Below are 27,889 nucleotides of genomic sequence, written 5' to 3'. Positions count from 1 at the left end.
GCTCTCAGGGTCCATGACTAGGGTGTAAGTGTTTTATCTCAAAGGCCTGCTATGTTATTCTAGTAGAGCTCAGTCCAATAGGGAGACCCATGGCGTATTTATGTCCTAATAAGGCATGATCAGAGTTGAAGAGAGAGGGGGGATGTTTTATGACTTAGGTTATGATTGTGGATCTTTCCAGTTGTCTGTAAGGACTGTGTCCAAATATTACATGTGAAAAGTTTGTTGAAAAGTACATTTTCACTTAAAACAAATATTCCCTTTTAAAAACCCTGAAGAGTAGGGCAGAATCACTTGAGTCCCATCCATTCTTACTAGGCCGAGTATAGATGAGTAGAATAGTTAAAAGGTAGAGTAGCTGGGTGAAGAGGTGAGCAGGGGAGCACAGAGGATTTTTAGTGGAATATCACGTTCAGTGCAAGTACTCTGGTTTTATAGCAACGGATGTCTGTTCAGACCTATAGGAGATGCTCCACCAACGGTGTACCTTAATGTAAACTATGGGCCTCGGATGATTAAGATGTGTTTGTATAGGTTCATTCTTGATTTTAAAAAAATGTATATTCTGGTGAATGATCCTGATAATGGGAGAGGCTGTGCATGTGTGGGGCCGGGTGGGGGTGTGTGTGGGACCTCTATACCTCCTTCTCAGTTCTGTAAATGTGAAGCTGCTTTAAAAGAAAAAGGAACTGGAAACTGCTGACCGTTGCCCTCCTTTATTTTTAAAGTGGAGGGTCATGTTGGTGATTATCAGAAGAAAGATGTCAGGTTGTCCTCTGATTTCTTTAGTACATCATGGAGTTGACGTTCAATCAGGCGGCCAAGGGGGTCAACAAGGAGTTCACCGTGAACATCACTGACACCTGTGAGCGGTGTGACGGCAAGGGGAATGAGCCTGGCACCAAGATGCAGAGCTGCCACTACTGCGGGGGCTCCGGCATGGTAAGAGCCCATCCGGGCCCCATCCTGCTCCTTCCTAGGGGCCTCCTGCCTCTGTCCCACCCACTCTCTTCCTCGTCATCCCGCCATCCCAGGGACAGTTTTCCGGCAGTACTTAGTGATCTGAGAGTCCCTAACTTGGTGAGACTGTTTCATCTGTAACCTTCTTTTCCCCTGAGTGCTCTGGCTTGGTCAGTGGGCTGTCTTCTCTGAAAATACATTTGGGGATGTTTTGGTAATTTGAAACCATGGTGTAGGGAGGGAGGTTTAAATTTTGTTTGAAGCATCATCATTTTATCCTCTCTTTTTTAAAGATTTTATTTATTTGAGAGAGAGAGAGCACATCAAGCAGGGGCAGCAGGCAGAGAGAGAGGGAGAAGCAGGCTCCCTCTCTGAGCAAGGGGCCCGATGCGGGCTCCATTCCAGGACCCCGGGATCATGACCGAGCCAAAGGCAGATGCTTAATGGCTGAGCCACCCAGATGCTCTGATACATTTTTTTTTATAATACAAACTTATAGAACCGTATAGAGAGTCACTCCATTAATCCTTACCCGGATCACCAATTGTCAGCCTTCTCTCCCATTTGCTTTGTCATCTGTGGTGTGTATTTTCTTTTCTTTCTTTTTTTTTTTTTTTAAGATTTTATTTATTTATTTGACAGAGATCACAAGTAGGCAGAGAGAGAGAGGAGGAAGCAGGCTCCCTGTCAGGCAGAGAGCCTGATGTGGGGCTCAATCCCAGGACACTGGGATCATGACCTGAGCCGAAGGCAGAGGCTTTAACCCACTGAGCCACCCAGGCTCCCCTGAAGGCAGAGGCTTTAACCCACTGAGCCACCCAGGTGCCCCCCCAGATTACATGTTTTTGATGAAACACCACATCCCTTTCCAGTGGGCCCTGTCAGGAGTCCATTTGTCCTCTTAGTGGTAATGTGACATTTGATCACTGGTAGGTAGTTAAGGTAGTGTCCACTAGGTTTCTTCACTGTAAAGTTACTAATTTTCCCTTTGAAGTTAATGAGGAAGCCGTGGTGCGGCACCCTAACCCTCTGTAAATGTCCAGTTCCTGATCAGACTTTGACCCGGTAGTTGCGGCATCCATTGATCATTCTTGCCAATTCATTATTACTGAAACGGTCGCAAGATGGTGATTTTCTGATCCCAGCATCCCTCTGTGTTTCTTAGTTGGCATTCTCCTGAAAGGAAGAACTTTCTATTCTCCGTTTATATATTTATCATTCATTTATAGTAGTATAAACTCAGGTATTCTTATTCACCGGGCTGTAATCAGTTTAATTCCTGCCTTCGATATTCAAATTGTTCTTGACTTGGCCTGTGGAGTCCCTTCTAGCTGGGACAGGTCCCTCCTCATTCTTTGAGCACTTCCTACAACAGATAGTCTAGACTCACCTTGTGCTTTTCCTGCCACACCCTTGAGCAATCATTTCTCCAGGGGGTCCTGGTTGCTTCTAGTGTCTCCTGGGATTTAGAAGCCAAGATTTGTGCTCTAGGTGTGCACATGTGTCTGGGGGTTCACTGTTTCTCCACCCTCCCGCAGACAAGGCCAGGCTAAACGTGTGTGTGTGTGTGTGCGTGCGTGTGCGTGTGTGCTATACTCCTATCTGTACCTCCTTCCATATTATATTCGCATTATAGGTAGAACTGTACACACACAGGTACACACCTATCCCTCCACCCACCATCGCTCTGACAAATCAGTGAATTCAACCTGGTAATTCCACGTCCGGCCCAACACCACAGGGTTCATCTAGTCTTCTGCCTGTCTGTACTTGAAACTTTTTTCTGATAAAGAGAAATCTGGCTTTGATTATCCTCAATATACTTACTCATTTGCTCAACCCTGTAACAGAGAAAGGAGTTTAGAATTACTACTCAGACCACTGTGCAAAATCGTCTTAGTTATTGGTATTTGCTGTTTAGAGTTCTTTTCATCTTTTGATTGAATGCGTATAGTTAAAATACTGTGCTCAAAAGTTATTTGGGTCAGTTCTTTTCTCCTCCTTCGCCATGATTATATCTCGTGTATTTAACTGTACTTAGGTTTTCATCGATCATGTTTGTATTCCATTAAGCTGGATTCCTGCTTGAGGGGATTGAGAAGTTGTCTACCACCCTCCTTTAAAATCAGTCATTGTGTGTGTCTGCTGGTGTGACGTAGAAGTTGCCTTTGAGGGCAGAAAAGTTCTTAGAAGTAGAAGTCCCTGATAATCTCGTCACTCTAACATTTTAAGTTTGTGTTTGTGCAGTCGTTGATTAGGAGCGTCATTTTTGGGGGCACCTGGGTGGCTTAGTTGGGCATCTGAATGTTGATTTCGGGGCAGACCATAGGCTCAGGGCTCTGCGATCGAGCCCCACATTGGGCCCCATGCTCAGGGATGGGGGGGCAGTCTGCTTGAGATTCTCTCCCTCTGCCCCTCCCCGACTTGCGCATGCATGCGCACGCACTCCCTCTCTCCCTAACATAGATATATCTTAGGGGCCCCTGGTTGGTTCAGTCAGTTAAGTGTTTGCCTTCAGCTTAGATCATGATCCCAGGGTCCTGGGATTGAGCCCCGCATCAGGCTCCCTGCTCAGTGGAGAGCCTGCTTCTCCCTCTGCCCCTCCCCACCGCTCATGCTCTTTCGCTTGCTCTTGCTGTCTCTCAGATAAAAAAAATCTTTAATAAAATTTATTTAAAATAAATCTTAAAAGAAAAGGAACTTCATTTTTGTTTTATATGTTTGTGAATAGGTAACATATGCAGATTATCTAAAAGTTAGTGGATACAGGGACGCCTGGGTGGCTCAGTAGATTAAAGTCTCTGCCTTCGGCTTGGGTCATGATCTTGGGGTCCTGGGATCGAGCCCTGCATTGGGCTCTCTGCTCAGCAGGGAGCCTGCTTCCTCCTTTCTCTCTGCCTACTTCTCTGCCTACTTGTGATTTCTGTCTGTCAAATAAATAAATAATATCTTTAAAAAAAAAAAAAGTTAGTGGGTACAATTGGTAAATAGTGCAAAATAAGTGTCTCTCCCATTCTCTGCTATCAGCCATTGTGTTTCCACTCCCCAGAAGCATCCCCTGTCCTCCTGGATGTGTGCATGCGTGTGCACGGTTTCTTATACGAACTGTGTAATACAGTTAGCTCTGTTTGTATCTCAGTATTTATTCTGTTTCTGCTACTTGGTATATTTGGCAAACACTCTGTGTACACAGCTGCCCCAGGCTGCGTGACCACAGCGGCTCCTTCACAGATGTGCCGTCTCTTACCTCACCAGGCCCCTATTGGTCTTGTGCTGCTATGTACACCAAGTACTGTCACCTAACACCATTTCTCATGCTCAGCTTGCATCTGTCATGTGTGAGGTTGAACATCTTGAGGATTTGAGGGTCAGTTTTCCTTTATGGCCCTTCAGCCTTTTTGCCTTCTCACTGTTGGGTATTTGGTCTTATTCTGAGGCATTTGTAGAAGCTCTTCATAAATGAAGTCAATTAGTCATTCGTCACTGATCTGAATCATGTATTTTCTATTTTGTCATATCGTTTTGAATGATTTTTCTTGTATGTATGTAATGTCAACAGTTGAGGCTCATACGTGCAGTTTTCCCTCACTTTTCATATGCTGCAAGTATTTTTCCATGTCTTTGAGTATTTCTGAACATTATTTTTGATGGCCAGTTAAGAGTCCAATGATGGTGTACGCGAAGTTTTGTCTGCAAATCCTCCTGTTGAGAAAAGGGCCGGGCTTACAGCTTGGTGTGCAGCCACGCGGACAGTCCTCCAGAGGGCGCTCTCGGCGAGCATGTACATTCCTGGGGCTACGCTGAGCTGCCGCCACTTGTTACAGATAGTTTCCATTGATTGTTCCCAATGGTCTCTCACTTCGAAGGCCCTTTCTCCAATGCTCTGAACTGCTGTCACTTCTTTAAAAAAAAAAAATTTCTGAGGAGATAGAGATAAGGTAATAAAGCCAAAGTGTATTTCTCTAAAAACATGATGCTTGAGACTAGGAAAAAATATTTGTGACACGTGTGCTAAGGGATTAGGGTTCCTAATATGTAAAGCGCTCCTTCACAATAACGGGGGAAAGACCAGTAGCTCATCAGGAAAACTGGGTAAGGTGAACTGTAGAGGGGATGGCGGGTGGGTGGCCGGTGACCATCTCTCCACGACAGTCGGGGACCTGCAGGTAGAAACCGGAAGATGCTCTTGGCTCACCCCCCCCAGAGGGCAGGCGTTTCAAAGATGGGTCCAGTCCGTGCCAGCAGGCCTGTGGGACCTGAGCGTGCACGCACCCTGATGGCTCTCTGGCTTGTGGGAGTGGCCGCTGCAGGAGCCGTCAGACCCTCGTGCATGCATCCCTGTGGGGAGCTGGCCTACACACCACACTCGGGGTGCAGCGTGTGTGCAAGGTGTCCCCTGCAGCCTTGTGTATAGTACTGAAGCCTCAGTGACCCACCAGGAGCGAGTGGCCTGAGATATCATGGTGCCTCCCGGTCACGGGATGCTGCGTGCTGCTGCGAAGTGCCTTCTGAGATCATTGAATTGTAAAAACGGAAGCAAACCCTACAGTGCGGTGTGCATAGTACTGCCTTGCAGGGACTGCAGACCCGTGGTGCTCACACAGATGGCTTGAAATGCATGTGTCCGGATAAAGTAGGCTGCACAAGCATGTCACCGTGGCTGAGCCTCTGAGGAGGCGCCTGGAACACCTGGGGGACAGGGGTGGGGGGACACTTGACTGTTCACTGCTCCTCCGTTTCTTACTTTAGAATTTGGTACTGTGTGCGAGTAAATATAACACAGTTTTTTTCATCATGTTCAGTTAACCAACATGCAGTGCGTCACTGTTTTTTGATGCGGTGTTCAGGGGTTCGTTAGTTGCGTGTAACAGCCAATGCTCATCACATCATGTGCCCTCCTTAATACCCATCCCTGGGCTACCCCATCTCCCCCACCCCCCTCCCTTCTGTACCCTTGTTTCCTGGAGTCCAGAGGCTCTAACACATAAACTTTTAAGTATAATAGATTTTAAATTAAAAAATTTAAATATAATAATTATTTGTCCCAGCAATTCCACCTTTGGGGATCTGTCTTATAGATTAGAAGCCTCAGAACAACAACAAAAGAACAACAACAAAAAAGCATCAGAACAGAAGGGTATATGTGTAGAGGGTTTCTTCTGTGTTTTGAAATATGTTTTTTTTTTAATATTTTTATTTATTTGAGAGGGAGAAAGCGCGCGCAAGAGCAGGGGGAGGGAGAAGCAGACTCCTGAGGGAGCAGGGACCCTGGGATCATGACCTGAGCCGAAGGCAGACGGTTAACCCACTGAGCCACTCAGGCGCCCAGGGGCCGCACTCTTTTTAAGATGTGTTTGCTCAGCTCCCTGGGGTTTCAGGAACCTCTACAGAGAGACACTGTCTCATTTTCCAGGCCCAAATAATCAGCTTGGTGATTTGGTGTTGAGAAGTCAGCATGTTCCAGAAGATCAGATTGACAGTGTGAGCCCCTGCCCCTGTACTCATGGGTGGCATGTTTTAGTGTGTTCACAGAGAACACGAGTCTTCAGTGTGAGACCTTTCTCTGGTGTACGTTGTATCCCCAGAGGCTTGGCTGTTAGAGTTAACCTGTGTGTTTAAGGGTTCCATTTTCTTCTCTTTATCAGGAAACCATAAATACAGGCCCTTTTGTGATGCGCTCCACATGTCGGAGATGTGGAGGCCGAGGCTCCATCATCACGACTCCCTGCGTGGTGTGCAGAGGAGCAGGACAAGCCAAGCAGAAGAAGAAAGTGGTGATCCCCGTGCCTGCCGGTTGGTCCTGGGGTCCCCTACGCACTGGGGGCTGGGAGAGTTGAGGCCTTTGTTTCCTTGTGATGGGCTGTTGAGGCTGTGGTTAAGGGCCTAGAGCTCCGGACTGGAAGGGGGACTAGAATCTCCTTGAGTTTTCGTCTTTGCATGAGTCAGGCTTACAGGCTCCACTTGCATGCCACACTGGGCAGAAGGGACCTGACACGCCTGCTCCACTCCTGTGTGGGGCTCCTCCACCTTCAGTCGATGAGGCCAGCCTTGTCCCTGCTGCCAGCCCGGTCTGCACCACCACTCCTCCCTCCGGCCTCCAGTGGCAGCCTGTGACCGCTCTCCCCACCTGGCTCTTTCTCCCGGGGCAGGCTTTCCCCATGGCGGGGTGATCATATCACTCGCCCTGCAGAGCACGCTGTGACTGTTGGGGTGGGGAATGTCTCCGTTCTCAGCCCCTGCCGGCCTCTGCAGCCCCGCGTCCTGTTAGTCTTCCCTGGCTGCCTGCCCTGCGGCCTTCCTGACTTTCACAGAGCTCCTTTTGTTTTTGTTCTTTTTTTTTCTCCCCCAAAGGGAGGGGTTTTGTTTGTTTGTTTGTTTTTTTAATTTATTTGTTTGTTTTTTTATTTATTTATTTGACAGAGAGACAGTGAGAGAGGGAACACAAGCAGGGGGAGTGGGAGAGGGAGAAGCAGGTTCTCTGTCAAGCAGGGAGCCCGATGCAGGGCTCGATCCCAGGATCCTGGGATCATGACCCGAGCTGAAGGCAGATGCTTAACAACTGAGCGGATACGCTGCCCCTTTCACGTAGCTCCGTCAACAGGCTGTGATGCCTTCCAGGACGGAGCCTTGGCGTGTACCTCTCCCTGTGTCCGAAGCTCACTTTCCACCTTGTTTTCAGCAGGCTGACTCTCCTCCCAGAGCTCCTGGCCTGGATGTTGCGTCCCCGGGGGCAGCCTTCTGGAGCTCTCCCTGTTCTTTAGATGTCCTTTTCTTTTCCTTCTAAGAACGTGACCTCTTTGTAATGATGCGTTCCTTAGCGTTACTGTTTAGTCGATAGCTGCGTCCCCTCTTAGACTCTGCACTCACTGGGTTCCTACACAGATGGGTAGGAGCCGGGGTCCGTGAGCTCTTGTTTGCTCATCAGTTGCTATATTTGCACCTGTGAGAAGTTACAGCCGTTGGATGTGCTGTGGGTAATTGTGTAGCTCCTCAGTAACAGGCATGGGTGAGGAAGTCAGGGGCTTGTAAATGGATCTAGGGCAGGTCCCAAGATAACTCTTCCCTTTTGAGCTTCTGTTCTTCCTTATAGGAGTCGAGGATGGCCAGACCGTGCGGATGCCTGTAGGAAAACGGGAAATTTTCGTCACATTCAGGGTAGGTGCTCTGCCCGCACAGCTTCTCCCTGGCCCTCTCCCGCTGGGCGTGGGTGCGGCCTAGCCTGGCTGGGGAGAGGCTGGTGCTTCATGGGAGCGTGTCTGGCCATCTCCATTTCTGAGGGCAGCAGTGGCCATCTCAGTGGCATGGTTAAACATGCCTCATGTCAAACCTTTGTGCTAGGTGTGGACAGAACAAAGTTTCCTCAAGATTCAGTTGGAAACATAGGACACATAAAAATACAGAACACGTCTTCTCGGGGTTTTAACTTAGGTATTAAATTGTGTGTGGGGATAGCAAGTACTAGAGGCACAGCTCTACATACTGGGTGCAGGGGCAGACCCAGGTTTCTGGAACGAGGGGATGGTGAGGGGGATAGCGCCCTGTCTCCGCAGCCCTACCAGGTGCACGTCTGAGGGAGGCTGCGCAGGCTGCGTGCGAGACTTCTTCCTCCTCACAGCAAGACTCTGACAACAGCCTGCTGCCCTCGGAGAGGAGAGTGGCTGAGTGCACCACACGGGGGCCAGCGTGCCTCCGAGCAGCCAGAAGAAGAAACCAGAGCCTCACGTGTCAGCACGACACGTCTTGAAACTTCTCAGTTACCAGTGAGGGAAAGAAAGCGGATTCCCAGCAGAGGCAGGGAGGGAGACGGTAAACAGTTTACATGTGAGATGGTGCTGTGTGTTATTTGGGGACACGTGTATGTATGTAGGAACAGTCGCTGCTGCCTTCATTTTGGTGGTCACTCTGGGCGGGGAGGGGCTGGGGGCTTGTTAGCGCTGCTAGGTTGTGGGCAACCGTGTATGATGGTATTTACTTTTGTCTGTTCATATGTGTGTGAAATATTTCATAATTTAAAGCAAAGAGGAAAAATACCATAAAGGGTGAACTGCTAGACCAGGAGATCCACAAAGGTGGCCTCCTGGAAGCCAAGCTCTACGACGGGCTCCATCGGGGCTCCAGACTCCGCTCCCCTGTGGTAAGAAACGAGCACAGAGAGGAGACCTGGCTGCAAGGCAGGGAGCGTCTTTGACGCCCAAAAGTGCTTATAAAGTCAGAGTCATCCCAGTGCTGCCCGTCTGTGTTGAGGATAGTTTGTACCAAATAACTGTTTGAAAGATAAACTGCTTGGCTTTTGTAGGTATACTAGTCTTTCTTTCTTTAAACTTTCTAGGAGAGTAAGATATTTTTTGTTAATGTTCAAAAAGCCAATTTTACTTTTTTATTGGTCGATTGCACGGCTTGATCTGAAACTGACACTCTTGCGTTGCAGCACAGAAACAAATCTGATGTAACTCCTGGAGCCTGGGGTCGCGCTGTGCTCTGGCGGAAGTACATTCCGTCCTCGGTCCTCTGCTCCTCACAGAGAAGCAGCGTCACCGAGCGCATGTCAGGGCCTGTGCCCAGGCTGCTGGGACGTGGGGCTGTTGTCCCGTCTCCACGGGGGAGTTCTCCAAGTATGACCGCATCTCCCGTGTTTGGCCCTAGGTGCAGAAAAGCCCTGTGTTCCGGAGGGACGGTGCAGACATCCACTCCGACCTCTTCATTTCCATAGCTCAGGCTCTTCTTGGAGGGACAGCCAGAGCGCAGGGCCTGTACGAGACGATTACTGTGACGGTAAGAGGGTGGGGATGTCTTTGCCAGTCTTGTACTTCATTGGTCTCTTGTTTTCTGAAATGGCTGAGAAGTGGCAGCACCTGTGAGCAAGCAGCATGTTGGGGACTCAGAGATGAGGTCTGGGGGAGGCAGCAGGTAGGTCAGGCCATTGCTTGGGTTCGAATCATAGACCATGGGCCTTGACTGTGAAATGGCCACGGAAGGCAGTTCCTGGCTTGCATCCGCTCCTCTGTGGGCATCAGCCACCATCCTCAGCACTGTGCCCCTCTGTTGGCTTTGCCTCCTCCCCGCTCCTGCTCTCTATGCTCCCTCACTCCTCCTGGTGGCCTCGCCTGCCGGCAAGCCCCCATCACAATCTCTGCTCTGGACGGACCCCAGTAGCCAGTTTCCATGTGGTTGTCTAGGAACCTGAATGGCAGTTCTTTCCTAGGAGTAAGTCTTTGTGTCGTGAAAGATTTCCATTCGAGCAACTGGAGACCAAGGCAAATCACGGCTTTCCTTTCTTTGTAGATCCCCCCTGGGATTCAGACAGACCAGAAGATTCGGATGAGTGGGAAGGGCATCCCCCGGATTAACAGCTACGGCTATGGAGATCACTACATTCACATCAAGATAAGAGTTCCCAAGTGCGTGCCCACGTAGCCATGGTGAGGTCCTCCCGATCTCCCCACCTTTCCCACCCAGCAGGGGCGGGTTGAGGGCTTTTTCCCGGCCGGGCCCTGTGCTGAGCCCCGGCCTGGGCCTTCTGTCTGCTGCTGTGAGCACTGAGGCTTCAGGCTGGGGCTTCTTCCTCCCTCTAGTCAGGTGTGTCCGGCCCTGGGTACCCCCCTAGCAAAGTGGGCATAATAAAAAGTTGACCTCCTTAGCTGCTGGAAAATTGAGTATACATCGGGCAGATGTGGCTGTAGCTACTGTTGATTTTATTATTACTGCTCTCAGGGTACTGGGGGTCTGCTGGGAGAGGCAGATCTGTAACTGGATCATGGTGCTGACATCTGTGTCCTCTGGGAGGAGGGCCAGGCACAGTGCTGTGGCGTCCCACCCCTCTGGGGAAGACCGGCTCTCCAGCACTCCTTTTAGTTAGTTAACTTCCTACATGAGAAGATTGTAAGACCCTCCCCCCCGCCCCACACCTTGTAAGTAAACTATTTGGTATTGTCCGCTGTTTAAAAACGGTTTATGGTATTTTAGGAGATTTTCTTCCTTAACATTATGTTAGTTTTCAGGTGTACAACAGCGATTGGATAGTTTGATAGCTGATGGGGTGCTCGCCATGGTGAGCGTGGTAGTTTCCATTTTCTTGATTAAATCTATGAGGGTGTGGCTCTCAGGTTCAGGGTGTGTGCCCCTGCCTAGATTGGGGGCCCCACGTTCCCCACATGCTGACATGGGAACTGGCCCAGACCGTCATTTAAAGGGCTGCCCGGGGGAAACACTCCACTGTGTCTGGTCTGCAGGAGACTGACAAGCCGGCAGCACAGCCTGATCCTGAGCTACGCTGAGGACGAGACCGACGTGGAGGGGACAGTGAACGGCGTCACCAACACCAGCACAGGTAAGGTGGCATGGCGACATGTGGAAGTCCTCTCAGTCGTTGGAGGATGCACAGATCAGAAGCATGTTGGGGTTTTCTCTTGCGGAAGCACGGTAGAAAGAGGGTACCTGCGAGCTAGGAAGAGCTGAGTGCCAGCCGTGCTCCCAGTAGGGCCGCCCTAACGTGGCCTGTGTGCACTGAGGTCAGGAGGTCAGCACGCCTCCTGCCAGAGAGCAACTGTGCATCTCCGAGAGCTGCTTTTCCAAGTTCTATCCATGGTTCTGCCACTTGCCTTGTGACTTGGGCACAACCCTACGTGACACTCCTTGTAGCAGCTGAAGGAGAAGATGGACCCCGAACGGCTCACTGAGACCTCAGTAAAAAAGCCGGTCACGTGGCTGCAGGTCTGCGTGAGTACAGCAGGTCTGACTCTGAACTCGTGTGGCCACGAGCAGATGCCTCACGTACCCGGAGGCTCCGGTGTCCTGCTCTCTGTGTGGTGTATGTACATATGAGTGATCTGACACCGAAATGCTGGCAGACAGGAGCTCTGGTGATGGACACTGTGGCCGTGGCACCTCTTCCCGTGGGAGGTGGGGGCGCGCTGCGGAGGAAGGCTGGGGCTCTGCTGATGGGGCGCCTGTTTGGACAGGGACAGGCCCTGTGGGTGCTCTGGCTTCAGCCACGCATGCTTCCTCCTTGTTGCCTCGTTGTGTTTTTGTCTGGGTCCTGGACAGCCCTGCCCATGTCCTCAGAGCCTGAATGGTCCCCTGGAGCAGGTAATGGGAGTTCCCAGTGAGCTGAAGGACTTGGCCTGGGAGCCCAGGGGTGGCGGTTCCAGCGGCAACGGCTCTGCATGGACTTTGTTGAGCTGTGCATGGAGTCCAGGGGACCGAGTCCTCTGCGCAGAAGCAGCTACCACAAATCCTCTCTGTAGCCTGACCAGATGGAATGGTTTGGTGCCTGGACTTTTATATTCTTTTTACATCCCTTGAAGTAAAGAGAAGGGAGAGTAGCTCTTCCGTGTAATGCTGGTTGTGCTCCTCAAGCCGTCCCAGTCACCTAGCATGGGAGTCTTGCTCTGCAAACACCCTAGCTTTCCTCCTCTCCCCACCTACGGGGAGCTTGACATCTGCCTGAGTGAGCCCACGTGGTGACGTAGGCCTTGTTCACTGTATTAGAATGTCGGTGTTTTTATAAAAAGTTCCTTTTTTTTTAAACCTGGTGGTTTTGGTTTTGGTTTTGGTTTTTTTTAAAGATTTTATTTATTTATTTGACAGACAGAGATCACAAGTAGGCAGAGAGTAAGGCAGAGAGAGAGGAGGAAGCAGGCTCCCTGCTCAGGGAGCCCGATGCGGGGCTCGATCCCAGAACCCTGGGATCATGACCTGAGCTGAAGGCAGAGGCTTTAACCCACTGAGCCACCCAGGCGCCCCAAACCTGGTGGTTTAAATTGAGAGTTGGTCATACCATCAGCTTACTTACGAGTGTGCTTCTGAGCCTCGTGATTTTCATGGTTGATCCTTGTCTGGAGAGCAAGTTCCCTTTCCCCTTGTCCAGCCAGGCTTTATCGGAAAATTCATGTGTGCCAGACACTTTGCTAGTTCCTCCTTTTAAATTTTTATTGACATAATTTTACTGAGCATAACTTAACTTTAATATATGCATTGAATGACTTTTTGGCAGTTGTTTATAAAGTGAAGTAGGTGTGCCAAATTATTTTTCCTTTCCCACTCAATTTCATTGTCATTTCAGAGTTGTATTCCAGTGGGAAGTTTGGCTCCCAGACATGATTTTTTTTTTTTATTTTTTAAAAATTTTATTTATTTACTCATTTTTTTTTTAAGATTTTATTTATCTATTTGACAGAAAGAGAGAGAGAGAGAGAGAGATCACAAGTAGGCAGAGAGGCAGGCAGAGAGAGAGGGGGAAGCAGGCTCACCATTGAGCAGAGAGCCCGATATGGGGCTTGATGCAGGGCTCGATCTCAGGATGACCTGAGCCCAAGGTGGAGGCTTAACCCACTGAGCCACCCAGGTGCCCCTATTTTTATTTCTTTAAATTTTTATTTTATTTTATTTTTTAAATTTTTTTTTTAAGATTTTATTTATTTGACAGACAGAGATCACAAGTAGGCAGAGAGGCAGGCAGAGAGAGAGGAAAGCAGGCTCCCTGCTGAGCAGAGAGCCCGATGCGGGGCTCGATCCCAGGACCCTGAGATCATGACCTGAGCCGAAGGCAGAGGCTTTAACCCACTGAGCCACCCAGGCGCCCCTCTTTTTTTAAATTTTATTTTTTATTTTTTATTATTTATTTATTTAAGATTTTATTTATTTATTTGACAGAGAGAGATCACAAGCAGGCAGAGAGGCAGGCAGAGAGAGGAGGAAGCAGGCTCACTGCAGAGCAGAGAGTCCGATGCGGGGCTCGATGCCAGAACCCTGAGAGCATGATCTGAGCCGAAGACAGAGGCTTAACCCACTGAGCCACCCAGGCGCCCCTCTTTTTTTTAATTTTTTAAAAAGATTTTATTCATTTGGGACTGAGAGAGAGAGGGAAAGTGTGTGTGTAAGAGAGAGAAGGAACACAAGCAGGGGGAGCAGCAGAGGCAGAGTGAGAAGCAGGTTCCCCACTGAGCAGAGAGCCTAATGCAGGGCTTGACCCCGGGACCCTGAGATCATGACCTGAGCTGAAGGCAGATGCTTACCGACTAAGCCACCAGGTGCCCCCAGACATAACTTTTTATTTATTTATTTTTTTAAAGATTTTATTTATTTATTTAACAGACATATCACAAGTAGGCAGAGAGAGGGAGTGGAAGAAGCAGGCTCCCTGCTGAGCAGAGAGCTGGATGTGGGGCTTGATCCCAGGGCCCTGGGATCACGACCCAAGCCAAAGGCAGAGGCTTTAACCCATTGAGCCACCCAGGCGCCCCCCCCCCTTTTTTTTTAAGATTTTTTTTTTTTTTTAAGATTTTGTTGACATAACTTTTTAAATAGCATTTAAGAGTCTTGGAATTAACTTCAAAGAGCACATTGTCAGTCTGCTGCCCGGATGTGGTTCAACTTTACTATACTGTGAAGAGTGTTACTTGTGTAGTCTTCGTGTGAAAATATGACACTACATACAATTCCCATTTCCTGACAACTTCACTAGCAGTGGGTCACATTTATTTAAGTAGAGTCTGAATCTCTTATTTCAAGCTTTAACAAAACGTAACTGAGCTGTACTAGAAGCAGTTGTGTTCCGATATCATTGTTTCATGAGATAAGGTGTACTCAGATCACCTTTTTTTTGTTTTTAAGATTTAATTTACTTATCTGACAGAGCACAAGCAGAGGGAGCAGCAGGCAGAGGGAGAGGGAGAAACAGGCTCCCTCCTGATCAGGGAGTGCAATATGGGACTCGATCCCAGGGTGCCGGGGTCATGACCCGAGCCAGAGGCAGATGCTCAACTGACTGAGTCCCCTAGACGTCCCTCCGATCACTTGTTTAATGGCCTGCAAGTACCCAGGAGTCAGGGTGTCCTTGGAGACTGCCGAGAGTCATCACAGATACAGACTGATTCCGGGGTGTCTTTGCTTTTGTTAGGGAAGGGGCACCCAGAAGGCATTTGAGATAGATACAATTACATAGGAAACTGACCTAAAGTTTTGGGGGGATTTAGTCTCTCTTGCTTATTTTTGGTCCCTGATGTAGCTGGTGAAAGCCTTAATGGCCAAGCCTAACTTCTTCCCCAGTCTGTGAACCAGAAAGTCCAGAAAGATGTGGTGTGCTTAGGGACTCTCAGGAGTCAGGGCTAAGCAACAAGACACAGGGAATCGGGGCGCTCTGATGACTTTCTGAGTTAAAGACAGCATGGCTCATTGTGTTTCTGGGTCATTGTTAATTCTTGGTGACAACACCCATACACACGTTTAACTGTAAGTGTAGAAAACAATTTCAGAGCTCGTATCCCACCTGCTGTTTCTCTTCTCTGATGACATAGTTGACAGTGTTGACCTTTACACAGGCTGGCGGCAGGAAGATGATGAAGGAAAGACATTTTAATGGAATGAGAGGACTTCTTGTGGGCTCAGCCTTTGCGTGTAGACGGTTCAGGGAGTCAGGCTGTGACTGTAGACCTGCACGTCCACCTGTAGGGTGACCCAGTCCTTAGAAATCAGGTCCTGGAGTCCTGTTGGCTTCTGTTTCTTCAGACTTAACATTTGTTTAGCATTTGTTGTGTGTTAAGAAATAATGTGCGGTGACAGGGTCCCTGCCTTCAGCCAGCTGCAGATGGTGGGAGAAGGTGGCAAGTGTTGAACCCCAGATGTGTGCCAGACCTTCCTCATAACACTAGGACTTTGTGCACATGGAGAAAAAATTTGGCCCAAAAGTGTGGCACATATTCATGGGATGAGCATTAAGTGTTACTCTTCCCCTGGCCTCACCTTATGAATAGCCATCAAGCAGTCCTGACCTGGAATCCTTGCCTGTAGGAAGCTGGCATGTTCTCTGTCTCCCCCAGCACCTTGCATAGCGCCTGGCACAAGGCCACTCAGTAAATGTTGGCTGCGTTTATTTGAATTCCTTTGAATTCACTTTTCCTAACCATTGGCTGGGAGATGTTCTGAGGGATGGGAATATAAGCCGATCTGGGGAGAGAGGAGACCTGTGGCTTCGGCTTGGACCTCTGTTAGACTGACTGGGCAGCACTTCTGAAGGTATAAACTAGAGGTGCTTGTGTAATGCCCGTTTGGCTGGAGTGGGCTTCCAGCATGGGCATTTCCTCTTCTAATGTCAGGAGTCACGTACTGGCTGTGTTTACAGAAGCTTTGGAGCCAAGTGCCCTTGTTTGTGTCCTGTCCTGAGATCAGCAGGCACCTGAATGTCCAGGATATCCTGTAAGGACACGTCCATCCCCCTGCCCCAGGCTAGAAAAGCCCTGTGTTTATAGACTTGGTCATCTATGTGCATAGTTTATTCCTGACATTTGGTTCAGAGTTTTAAATTTGGTGCTTACATCCTTTGATGCCCCTGCCAGTAAACCTTGTTCCTGAAGGAAACTGTAGTCCTTTTATCCAAATTTAAAGTAGAGATGAGAGTGGCGCCTGGGTGGCTCAGTCATTAGGCATCTGCCTTCAGCTCAGGTTGTGATCCTGGGGTCCTGGGATGAGCCTGCTCGGCAGGAAGCCTGCTACTCTCTCTCCCACTCCCCCTGCTTGTGTTCTCTCTCTTGCTGTGTCTCTGTCAAACAAATAAAATCTTCAAAAATAAATAAAAATAAATAAAAATGAAAAAATAAAACAGAGATGAGGGATCTGGGTGGCTGGTCGGTTAAACGTCTGCTTTCGACTCAAGTCATGATCTTGGGAGCCTGGGATCAAGCCCCACGTCCGGCTCCCTAGCTCCCCCTGCTTGTGTGCACTCACTTGTGCACGTGCGTGCTCTCTATTAAATCAATAAAATCTTAAAAAAAAAAAAAAAATAGACGGTATTCCTGGTGGTAGGGGGTGAGGATTTCTGGGCTTGTGTCTGTTTTGTTACTTTATTTATTTTTTATTGTGAATCATTAACCAGTTCACTAGATGCTTGTTCTGGGGACTTTGGCCACCATGCCTCAAATGCCTGTTGCCATGGGGCATAATTGCTCCCCGCCTTCCAGGTGATGACAGCAGAGTTGGGGGAAGAGGATGACAGCAATTCGAGTGTTTCTGTGCGCTGTCACGACTGGTAGCTAACAGTTTGGGTTCTGATGTCTGCTGATGCATGGCCCTGGTCTGCTCTTATTGGCTGGAAATTGGAAAAAGTGATTAGGCAAATCACTTCCCCTTTCGGGAGCGATAATAGCACCTACTTCATGGGGTCTTTATATGATCAAATGAGATCAAGTAGGGAAAGTGTGTAACATGATACTTGGCACATATTAAAAGCTCTACCAGCTCTAACTCATAGCAACACGTGCCCACACACAAAGATTTGTCGTCCCCATAACAAGAACACTACGAAATTCAGTAGTCTTGCTCTCCTGTGTCTGAGGAGACCCAGGAGTGATGGGAAATTTCTGAGTTGTGTGTTGCTTTGTGTTAGGAGGGTCTTTGCCTTTATATAAGAATGGGGACGTGAGGGACTATGGGAAGGCAAACATGGCCTTGTCATCTGTGGCAGTGGCACCTCTGCTGTGGTGATTGTTCAGTGCCCAGGTCCTCCGCGGGGAACTCTGAGAGTCCTGGCCACCTTGGCTTTGGTGATCGCTCAGACCTTGGTTAGCACATCCTTGTTTGGGGCCACTGCTCTCTTTCTGCACTCTGGGAGCATGCCAGGTACATGGGACTATCCAGAGGGGTGATCCCTAGGACGACTCTACCCACCCCTGCTTGGGGCCTGGTAACCTGACTGAGACCTTGGGGACCATGACCATTTCTTCCCGTGCCACACAGTGTACTTAGCATATCTGTCCTAGCACATCGATGACGTGCCCTACAGTTTAAAATGCATCATCTAGCTCATGGCAGACTCATGCCCTACCTGCCTGCTGGCTGGCAGATCTTGAAAAGGACGAGCTTATGCAGTAGCCTTGATCTCTGTAGCCTCTGCCTGGGCTCTGGAGAAATAGCAGCTTCCCCTTGTCTGGAGCATCTGGCTTAGATGCTTTTATTTTTTTTTTAATTAATTATTTCATTTTTTAAAGGTTTTTAAAATTATTTATTTATTTGACAAAAGAGATCACAAGTAGGCAGAGAGAGAGAAGAAGCAGGCTCCTCGCTGAGCAGAGAGCCCGATGCGGGGCTCAATCCCAAGATCCCGGGACTGTGACCTGAGCCGAAGGCAGAGGCTTTAACCCACTGAGCCACCCAGGCGCCCCTGGCTTAGATGCTTTTGATAGGGAGTTTGTCCAGTCACATACCGGGTCCCCCACTGCCATCATTACAGGTCAAAAGAACTGCACATGTTGTGGGATTCCACGAGGCATCGAGTCCCCTCCCTGAGTGTCCTGGAGACATTAGATGCACATGTATGGAGCGTGGAAACTGCTTGGTTGGTTGTGGCACGTGTTCTTCACCTTCCAAGGGTCACTGGCAAGGTTTTTAAGGGCTGGGTCCTGGACCCGACTGCTTGGGTTTGAACTCCATTCTCCTTCCCACCTACCAGCTCTGTGACCTTGAGTAAACTGCCTCATCTCTCTGTGTATTCATGTTTTGTGTTTTTAATTTTTTTTAATCTGTGGAATTTTCTTGTAAAGGATTTTTTTAAAGATTTTATTTATTTATTGACAGACAGAGATCACAAGTAGGCAGAGAGGCAGGCAGAGAGAGAGGAGGAAGCAGGCTCCCCGCAGAGCAGAGAGCCCGATGCGGGGCTCGATCCCAGGACCCTGGGATCATGACCTGAGCTGAAGGCAGAGGCCTCAACCCACTGAGCCACCCAGGCGCCCCTCTTGTGAAGGATTAAATGAGCTCCTGTGAAATCTGTGTGTCCTGGCCTGGAAGGTGTGGCACTTGGCAGTTGTGACAGTTGTTACAATGAAGATAGCTGGTCATTGTCCCTTTCTGTCTTGTTTCCCCTGTTGTGGGCCAGTGACTGAGGAGCAGTTGGGATACACTGAAGCACCGGGTGGCCAGTTTGCTTTAGTCATCTGACAGGCGAGGCTGCCCTGGCCAGGGCAGTGGTCCCCTCCCCTCTCAAGATGATGGTTGGTGGCTTCTTGAGTGCCTAGCCACCGGGCGGTCAGGTGTGGGTAGGCGGGGCCAGGGATGGGACTCCTGGAAGTGGCGCCCTTGACCCCAGTTCTTTCTGCTGTTTGTGCCCAGGTGGCAGGACCATGGATAGCTCCACAGGAGGCAAGGCTAGGCCTGAGGCTGGGGAGGACAAGGAGGGATTCCTTTCCAAACTTAAGAAAATGTTTACCTACTGATACCCAGCCGAGGTAGGAAAACCCTGAGGTTTCTTCCCCTTTGTTTCCCTGTGAACTAACCCCTGTTTTCCCTCGCTTTAACCAGTGTCATACCCTGCCCCCTACTCCCAGCCTTGGAAGAGGTGCCGATCTAGGTGTGGTGTATCTGGTGCTCATCAGAACCAGGGCTCCCAGTCTGTGCAGATGCTGGCATCAGGGCTAGAAGGCAGCCTCAGCCAGCAGCGCCAGGCTGCACCAGACCACCCCAGCCGGACTCTGCCATGTCCACTTCCTGGAGAGGTTGTACTGGGGGCTGCCTCACAGCCCTCCTTCCACCAGCTTCTGGGGGCCTGGGCCCCACAATAGTGGGAACCAGGCTACCCACGGTCACAGGGGGCGAGTCACAGCAGAGCCAGGCCTAGACCTCAGATCTCCCCAGCCTCCTAACTCAGCGCCCACCCTGCCTGGGAGGTTCAGGGCCATGTAAACCTCAGGGGGCTGCCAGGAGTCACGCTTGCTCACTGTGATGTCTCAGGACTCGCTTTTTACTTGTTCTGGTCCCTGGTGGCTGGGACTCCTGGTGCAGCTCCCTCCCAAGGATGACAGAAGCCCACCCACAGGGTGTCATCCTCCTGGGATGCTGGTGAAACGTAACCATTTGTGTCTTGGCTTAGGAAAACGGTCCACTGGAAACTAGGCCGGGAGCGGCTGCCCCTCCTCATGGCCAGGGCACCGGAAGGATTCCAGAACAACAGCACTGAGCCCCTGCCCACAGAGGCCCTGGGCCGCCTTGGCAACAGCAAAATCGTGTGACAACACATGTCTCCATGGAACGGTCACAGGGGACAACCTGTGAGCAGTAAGGTGTGGCACACATAAGGGATGGTAGAACTTTCCTGTCTATGGGTAGGTGACGTGGCCTCTTCTGGCTCAGGCGGAATAAAACAAGTGGACACTTTTTGCAGAGCTAAAACTCTAATTTGGAATCAAATGTGGAGATATTAGTTAAAGAATTAAAGGCTATGCTTACAGCTTAAAAATGAAGCCTTAAGCTGCACCGAGTCATGAAGTGATTAATTTCCCTCTCAGCAAACCTCCGGGAAGTTCTGGAACGAGTCTTTTCTACCAGGTTGTCTTTCTGAGGAACCTGGGGCCTGCATGCCCCACCACGTACATCATCCACTCTTCAGCAGGGACGTCCTCTTCTCTTCCTGGAGTGAGTTTTAATTCCCAAAGATCCCAAGCAGCTGGAATGTGGGCACTTTGGGGCCTGGGGAGGCGCATACCAAGGGCATCCCTGGACATGCCATTCCTGACCATGTGGGCTGTGATCTTTATTAGGATGGAGAGTCCTTCCTTCCATCCCATGTGGGGTGGCCTTTTGTCCCCAACTGTTGAGTTTTGTTGTTCTAAGCCGGGCGTCGAGTGGGGCTCCTGCCCTTCTGCTGGACCAAAGGTGGTCACAGTTGCAGCCTGGGCCCAGCAGGCTAATGGGCCTGTTACCCCAGAGCCCTGGACCCTCTGGCTGCCAGGGGCTTGGATCTCACCACTCACGCTGTTGACATCTGTTTTCAGAAGTATGTATAAATTATTCAATGCTGAGAGTCATCATCTTCTGTAGAAATGTTTGTTCGGAAAAGGAAAGCACAGTCTGAGCAATTGAAGGTTTCACCGTCCAGCCAGAGCAAAACACACTGTCCCCCAGCCTCGGCTTGTAGGATATTCGGGCTCCATGTGTTTCCAGATCCTCCTACTGTGGTAAGACAGGCTAATGGAGAAAACTTATGAATAGTTTCCTTTTTGTTTTCCTTCATAATTTACTAAAATAAAGTATCTATTACTGTCTGATCTAAGAATGTAAAATGATTCTGTATCAGTGTAAATAAGATTACTGGCAAAAGATATTTAAAGCATAAATTGTGGTCCTTTGTTCTTTGAAATTTCAGAGTTCAGACTACTTTCTGCAGGGGACTTAGCTGTGGGGTTGCTGGTATGCCATCTGCAGACAGGGCTGTCCCATGTCACCACTGGCCATCCTGGGGCTGGCTGGAGAGTTAGCTAGCCTCGTCCACGGAGTCCCACCAGCCCAGGAGCACCTGCACACTGGTGGCTGCGTGGTGCTCTGACCAGCACTGACCCTCCAGCCCAGATCCCAGAGCAGGGAGCTCGCCATGGGACAGTGTGCTGATTGGAGTGAATGTTCTGAAATTCAGTGTAACTTTTTCTTTGGGAGCCCACGAGAAGATGTGCATGTCACTGCCTCCCTCACTAGATTTTTCCCCGTTATTTTCTGAGGAACGTTGATTATTTATTTATTTAATTTATTTTTGCATTAAAATTTTTGCTCATTGTAGTTTGACTAGTCAGGGCTCCCAGCTGAGGCTCAGAAAAGGCCCAATGCCTGGCACAGCCAGAGTGGCCCTGAGCACAGACAGAGCTCAGACCCATCCCAGGGTTCTGGGCTGAGCATGGGAGCCATGGGAGCCCTTGCTGGGCTGGGTGAAGAGGTTGGGAAGAGCTGGTAGGCACAGGAGAGGAGTGGAGAAGTAGGTGGGGAGGGAGCGTGCAGTCATGTGTGGCTGAGTCTGACCTGGGCCCTGGAGCCTGGCTCCGACCCACAAGCATGCCTCTGCTGGGGGTTGGGTGGAATTGAATGCTTGCTTCTCTTTCATGAAAACCCCCCCTCAAAGACGACAGTGCTGTCCAGTCCCGCAAACTTCTTGGTTACCCAGGTGTCCACAGAGACTGCCCTGCCCTCATTCTGCCCTTCTGTGCACTGGGGTCTGTCACTGAATTATGTAGACACTTATAGCTCTTGCAGAAGGCGTTTTAGCACTGGGAAACCTGTATTCTGTATCTTTTATTTATTTATTTTTAAAGTACTTTTTAAAAATCTTTATTTTTAAAATATTTATTTATTTGAGAGAGGGAGTGTGAGTGATCCAGTATGAGTGGGGGTTGGGTAGAGGGAGAAGCAGACTCCTGGCTGAGCAGGGAGCCTGATGTGAGACTCGATCCCAGAACCTGGAGATCATGACCTGAGCCGAAGGCAGACACTTAACTGACTGAGCCACCCAGATGCCCCAGAGATCTTATGCTTAAGTAATCTCTGCACCCATGGTGGGGCCTGAGCTTACACCCCCAAGATCAAGAGTCCCACACACTACCGACTGAGCCAGCGCCGGGTGGCCCATATCTTTGCGCCGGAAGTTAGGTCCATTTGGCGTGATGAGCGGGGCAGCAGCTTCTAGTGACTGGGCCCCGCCCTGCTTTCCCGTGCCGGGAGACCACAGGGAGCGGTGGAGGAAGGAGACGTCTCCTCTTCAGCTCTACCCAAGAGGGCGCCACTGGAGTTCATACCGGTGCTTCCAGATCATTTGGGGCTTTGGGAGAGAAGCTGAGCATCCCGACTTTGACGTGATTTTAGTTACTTCATTTTGGGGATTACCTGTGCTCTACAATTCAGCCATTGAAAGTGTACGGTTTAGTGGATTTTAGTTCAGTGTTGTGCAACTATCACAATTTTAGAAATTTCATCACCCCGAAGAGAAATCCCATGTCCATCAGCAGCAGTTACTCCCCATTTCCTGAGGTCCCCCAGACCCTGGCAAGCACGAATCTACTTCCTGCCTCTATGATCTGTCTGTTTGGCACATTTCATGTAAACGAGATCATACAATAGTGACCTCTTCTGGTTCCTTCCGGTTTCACTTACTATAATGCGTCAAGGTTCATTCATGTAGCATGAATCAGTACTCCTTTTTATGGCTGAGTAAATTCCATTCTGTGAATAGACCACGTTTGTTTTCCAATCATTCCCTGGTAAGCAGTTGGGTTATTTCCAGCCTTAGGCTGTTATCAGTAACACTAGTAGGAAAGCGGTCTCATTTTAAAATGTTAGCAGTTCTTTATATAAGGTACTTAGGGGTCAAGCTTATAGATGCAAAGTAGAATGGTTCATGTGGGGCCGGGGTGGGGTGGGATGGGGAAGAGAATGGGAAATTAGTGTTTAATAGGAACAGAGTTTGGGAAGGTGAGAAAGTTCTGGAGACGGATGGTGGTGAGGGCCACACAACTGAATATAATCCACTGAACTGTACACTTAAATGTGACTGAAACAGGGGGCACGTGGGGGACTCAGGTAAGCATCTAGCTCTTGGTTTTGCGCCCCCCCCCCCCACCATGATTATCTCTGCCCCTCTTCTCTGCAGCCCTGTGTCAGTCTATAACTATTCGTGCATATTTGTATCTGGCTCTCCCACCAACCTGAGCTCCTCAGGGCAGAGAGCATAACCTTTTTGGTTCATGTTGTATTTAGGTTGTCCAGGGCTTTCTCAAGTAATCAGTTAATGGATTGAATGTATACGGTAGGACTGCAGGTACAGAGGGTTGTGGGTAGGACGGAGGTTATGCAAATCTGTAGAGGAAAAGCAGGCCTGCCATGGGACCTCAGGTACATGACCTGTGTTTTCTGGGCGTTGACCTTCCTCTTCTCTGAAGTGAGTGGGAGAAGTGGAACCAGCCCCGCCATCGCAAGCCCGTGCATACACCACCAGTGAGAACTCGGGGTCACTTCCTTGGCTTTGCCTCCAGCCTTCGCTCTGAGCAGTGTGTCACCTGTTGTCAGCCATGTGCAATCATGGCGACCTCTGCTCCAGTCTGCCTCGAGATGTTATGCCCTGCTGTTCTGAAGATCATCCAGATCTCAGGGCTGCCACAGCTGGGGAAACATTCCATCCCAGAAGGTGATGCCTTTGAGTTCCAAGAGCAAATGTGCAGTTGGCCTCACTAGCTCTCTGGACATGAAGGCTGCATTTGCCGGGCTGTTATCAGGTAGCGCTTCTGCCTGGCATGAGGAGTACCCCTGTGCCTGGACTCTGCACCATCCAGTATAGCCCAGGCAGCGGTCAGAGCTGCTTCTCTGGGCTGTGGTCACAGTGCCGTCTCCCACCCGCTGGACGAAACTTCCAACTGCATTTATGTCCTGTATCTTCCGCCCTCTAGCCCCAACATGGGAGGGGCGCTGGGTCCCCGCCACTTGATGCTTCCTGTTGGAATTTTCATGCCCCAGCAGCTGCACCCCAACCCTGGTCCCTGAAACAAAGCTCTCTTCTTTTGGAACCCAGCTGTGAGAACAATGGCTTTTATTCAAAAAATAATTTTTTATGTAACACAAGAACGGGTCACTGTGACTGCACCTCCCCATCCCCTGAGACGGGGCTGAGAGGTGGCAGGGTCAGAGCCCAGCAAAGTCTCCTTTGTGCTGCTCCAGCCACTGGTCCAGCGTCCTGGCCTTGGGGTTGAGCCTCAGGGTCAGTTCAATGTCACGGTCAGGTTTCAGAGCATAGAAACGGAACATGTTGGCCAGGTCCCGGGCACCAGGGAAGCCATACTTCTCATAGTCCTCCGGGGTCGCCTAGAAACAGAGGGGAGTCCGTTGGGCCTGTCAGCATCTCCGGCACCCTAGCTGTGGGCAACCCAGTCCCAACCCAAGTTCTTTCCAATAAGTTCATCTGAAAACCCTTCTACTAAAAAGGTTAAAGTTCAAAAACCACTGTTTTGGGACGCCTGGGTGGCTCAGTTGGTTAAGCAGCTGCCTTCGGCTCGGGTCATGATCCCAGCGTCCTGGGATCAAGTCCCACATCGGGCTCCTTGCTCATCGGGGAGCCTGCTTCTCCCTCTGCCTCTGCCTGCCATTCTGTCTGCCTGTGCTTGCTCTCTCTCCCTCCCTCTCTCTCTCTGACAAATAAATAAATAAAATCTTTAAAAAAAAAAAAAAAACCACTGTTTTAAGTCAACTTAAATCCTGTTCTTTCCTTTTTTTTTTTTTTTTAATTTTATTTATTTATTTGATAGAGACACACAGAGGGAACACAAGCATGGGGGAGTGGAAGAGAGAGAAGCAGGCTTCCCTGCTGAGCAGGGAGCCTGATGCGGGGCTCAATCCAGGGACCCTGGGAACATGACCCGAGCTGAAGGCAGACACCTAACGACTGAGCCACCCAGGCGCCCCAAATCCTGTTCTTTCAAGGGCTGCCTGGCAGGTTCAGTTAGAAGAGTGTGCGACCCTTGATGTTGGGGTCATGAGTTCAAGCCCCATGTTGAGTGTAGAAATTACTTAAAAAAAAAAAAGGGGGCGCCTGGGTGGCTCAGTGGGTTAAGCCGCTGCCTTCGGCTCAGGTCATGATCTCGGAGTCCTGGGATCGAGCCCCGCATCGGGCTCTCTGCTCTCTAGGGGGGCCTGCTTCCTCCTCTCTCTCTGCCTGCTTCCTCCTCTCTCTCTGCCTGCTTGTGATCTCTCTGTCAAATAAATAAATAAAATCTTTAAAAAAAAAAAAAAGTCATAAATCCTTTTGAGTTCTTTTGAGATCATGAGATGGAAACGTCTCAGCCCTTTCCAAGCCAGATCTCTGCAAACATCACTTTCTTGCTCAAAAACCAAAGCTGTTACCCCTTCTTGACCAAACTGAACCGAAATCCTCCACGGCTGCCTCAGACCCTTCTGTGTTTAGATGTAATGTGTGCCCACTTAGGGCACTAAGGAAGCACTTACATTGATTACTCTGATTACGCTTACATTGATTACTCTGTTCAATCCCAACAACCAGGGAAGGAGATACTATTCATACACCCATTTTATAGATGAGAATACTGAGGCAGAGGGGGTCAGGGACTGTGCCCCAAGGTCACATACTGGTGGGTATTAAGGGCTGGGAGCAGGATTCGAGTCTAGGGGGTCTGACCCACCAGGAACACCCTGCCATGGCCTCCCCATCATTGCTCTGCAGGAATCTGCAGCTCCGTGGGTGGTTTTTGTCTTTCAATGACTTGGGAGTTTCCCAGATTTGCTTTAGTGTCCATCTCACTACCATAATGGGAAGGCCAAATAAGAAACAAGGCACCCAAGGGTCTGAACAGGAAAACTGGTCAGCGGGGAGAGAGGGGGCCAGAGGGCTCCTGCCCACCCAGCCAGGTCAGGAGACAGTTGGGGCCCATCTCTCTGGTCTCCTACCACTTCCCTCCCTCAAGTCACACCCCAGAGAAGCCCAGCATCCCTGTGTGTTCACGCCTCACCTTGTACCCTAGTATCCCCTCTTCCTGGAAACCTTCCTCACTACTTGTTCCACTGCCTAAGCCAGAAATATCTCTCAGCAGCCATGCTGGGCACATGACAAATGCTCACAGTGATGAAGTCATCATTTGCCTACAGTGATGGGGCAGCCCCACATACTGCTTCCCGACCACCCATAAAGCCCCCACTGGGGGATCAGAATGACCAGAAGGGGGCTGCCAGAGCCCCTGGTGGGAGCTGGGACGGCACCCATCCTGGGCCCAGGGCCTCGGAAGCCCACCTTGGCATCGCACACGGCCTTCCCGGTGTGCTTGGAGAGCAGGGCGGCGTATTCTGCGGCTGTGTGCTTGCAGGTACTGAGCCCAATGTTCTGGCCGACGTACTCTTCTGGCTTCTTCAGCAGGCTGAGCACCACGGGACCCAGGTCGGTCACAGAAATGCCATCCATGGGCACATCACCCATGGGCAAGCCTGGGAGAGGAGGGGAGGGAGGAGGAGGGGTGTCCTGTCAGCCCACCGCCAGGACACATGCAGCATAGGTCAGCGGCCCTGGTGTCTGGGGTGTACGAGCAGCAGCAGTGGGGTTCAATCAGGAAACGGGATGCGATCCGAGCTCTGCCACCATGGCCCCTATTTACGCCCTGAGCCCTGGTCGCTCCATCTAGAGCGGGGTGAACGCCAGGCCTGCCCACCCTCTTGGGGCCAAGACAGGAATGGGAAGGAAACGAAGGGGCTACTCCCGAGCCGCCGGCCCCAGTGCACTCTGTGGCCTCTGGAATTCCTGACGTGGAAAGCCGACTACACTAACAGGAATGCCGGAGTGCCGAGGCCCTGGCCCAGAGCCGCACGTGGCAGGTGCTCCCTAAATGGGTGGAATTGGTGGGTGACTTGACCTGCCAAGGTGGTCTGGTGGGTCCTGCCACATTCCTCACCCACGAGAAGGGGCCTCCGCAGCTGCCCATTCAGGTCAGCACAAGAGACCTCGTGCACTGAGCTCAGCCAGGGATGGAACACGAGCGGTATCCCCGGCCAGCTCGGCAGACTAAAGGGCGATGCCAGCAAGCCAACACTAGGCCCAGACCGCCTGACCCTGCTGTCCTCACATGGGGGAGGGGTGGCCGGCTGAGGATGCTGGCCAGCCACAGGACACGAGCCGCCAAAGGCTCCAGGCAGCCCATTTACAGACTGAGAAGAAAGTGCTTTCCTACTTTGTGAAACCTACTACTGGTCCTGATCTTCCAAATCCTCTCCTTACTCCTGAAGGAGAAGTAACAGGTGTGCTTGTCTCTGTAACAAACGAAGCATCGCATCACTGCCTCCTGGCAGATTTCCTCATCGCCCTTGCAAAAGTCGCACTATTACGCCCATTTCACAGAGCAGGAAGCAGAGGCTCAGTGAAGTTACATGCTTTGTTCAAAGTCATGGGCCTAACATGGGAGAACCCAGGCTTGGACCCAGAACCGTCTGAGGACAAGCCCATTTTCTTTTTTTCTTTTTATTTTTTTTATTTTTTTTTTAAAGATTTTATTTATTTGTCAGAAAGAGAGAGAGAAAGCACACATGCAGGCAGAGAGGCAGGCAGAGGTGGAGAGAGAGGCGGAGCGAGAGGCAGGCTCCCCGCTGAGCAAGGAGCCCGATGCGGGACTCGATCCGAGGACCTCAGGATCATGACCTG

General features: G+C 50.2%; 2 protein-coding genes across 5 annotated transcripts in view; one reads left to right on the top strand and one right to left on the bottom strand.

Annotated features, from left to right (window-relative positions):
* LOC111156147 (DnaJ heat shock protein family (Hsp40) member A3) overlaps positions 1-21,173 on the top strand; it is a 29,809-nt gene extending 8,636 nt beyond the window's left edge. Inside the window, exons 5-12 of one of the 2 annotated variants that reach the window (XM_022516832.1) lie at positions 790-942; positions 6,606-6,753; positions 8,051-8,115; positions 9,604-9,732; positions 10,243-10,358; positions 11,190-11,287; positions 19,060-19,175; positions 19,817-21,173. In XM_022516832.1, coding sequence (XP_022372540.1) covers positions 790-942; positions 6,606-6,753; positions 8,051-8,115; positions 9,604-9,732; positions 10,243-10,358; positions 11,190-11,287; positions 19,060-19,163 — 813 coding nt within the window. In that variant the 3' untranslated portion in view covers positions 19,164-19,175; positions 19,817-21,173. The remainder of the gene's footprint in view (positions 1-789; positions 943-6,605; positions 6,754-8,050; positions 8,116-9,603; positions 9,733-10,242; positions 10,359-11,189; positions 11,288-19,059; positions 19,176-19,816) is intronic. The other variant, XM_022516833.1, reaches the window with a different exon arrangement.
* Positions 21,174-24,269: 3,096 nt separating this feature from the next.
* Positions 24,270-27,889, bottom strand: part of LOC111156157 (NmrA like redox sensor 1) — an 11,502-nt gene continuing 7,882 nt past the window's right edge. For all 3 annotated transcript variants that reach the window (XM_022516849.1, XM_022516850.1, XM_022516851.1), the window contains exons 4-5: positions 26,495-26,685; positions 24,270-24,558 (exon numbers count right to left, since the gene is read on the bottom strand). In XM_022516849.1, coding sequence (XP_022372557.1) covers positions 24,379-24,558; positions 26,495-26,685 — 371 coding nt within the window. In that variant the 3' untranslated portion in view covers positions 24,270-24,378. The remainder of the gene's footprint in view (positions 24,559-26,494; positions 26,686-27,889) is intronic.

Source organism: Enhydra lutris, unplaced genomic scaffold (genome assembly GCF_002288905.1).
Source record: "Enhydra lutris kenyoni isolate GAN:26980312 unplaced genomic scaffold, ASM228890v2 scaffoldscaffold45, whole genome shotgun sequence".
NCBI classification, from domain to species: Eukaryota; Metazoa; Chordata; class Mammalia; order Carnivora; family Mustelidae; genus Enhydra; species Enhydra lutris.
This window is presented reverse-complemented; position numbering and strand designations above follow the sequence as displayed.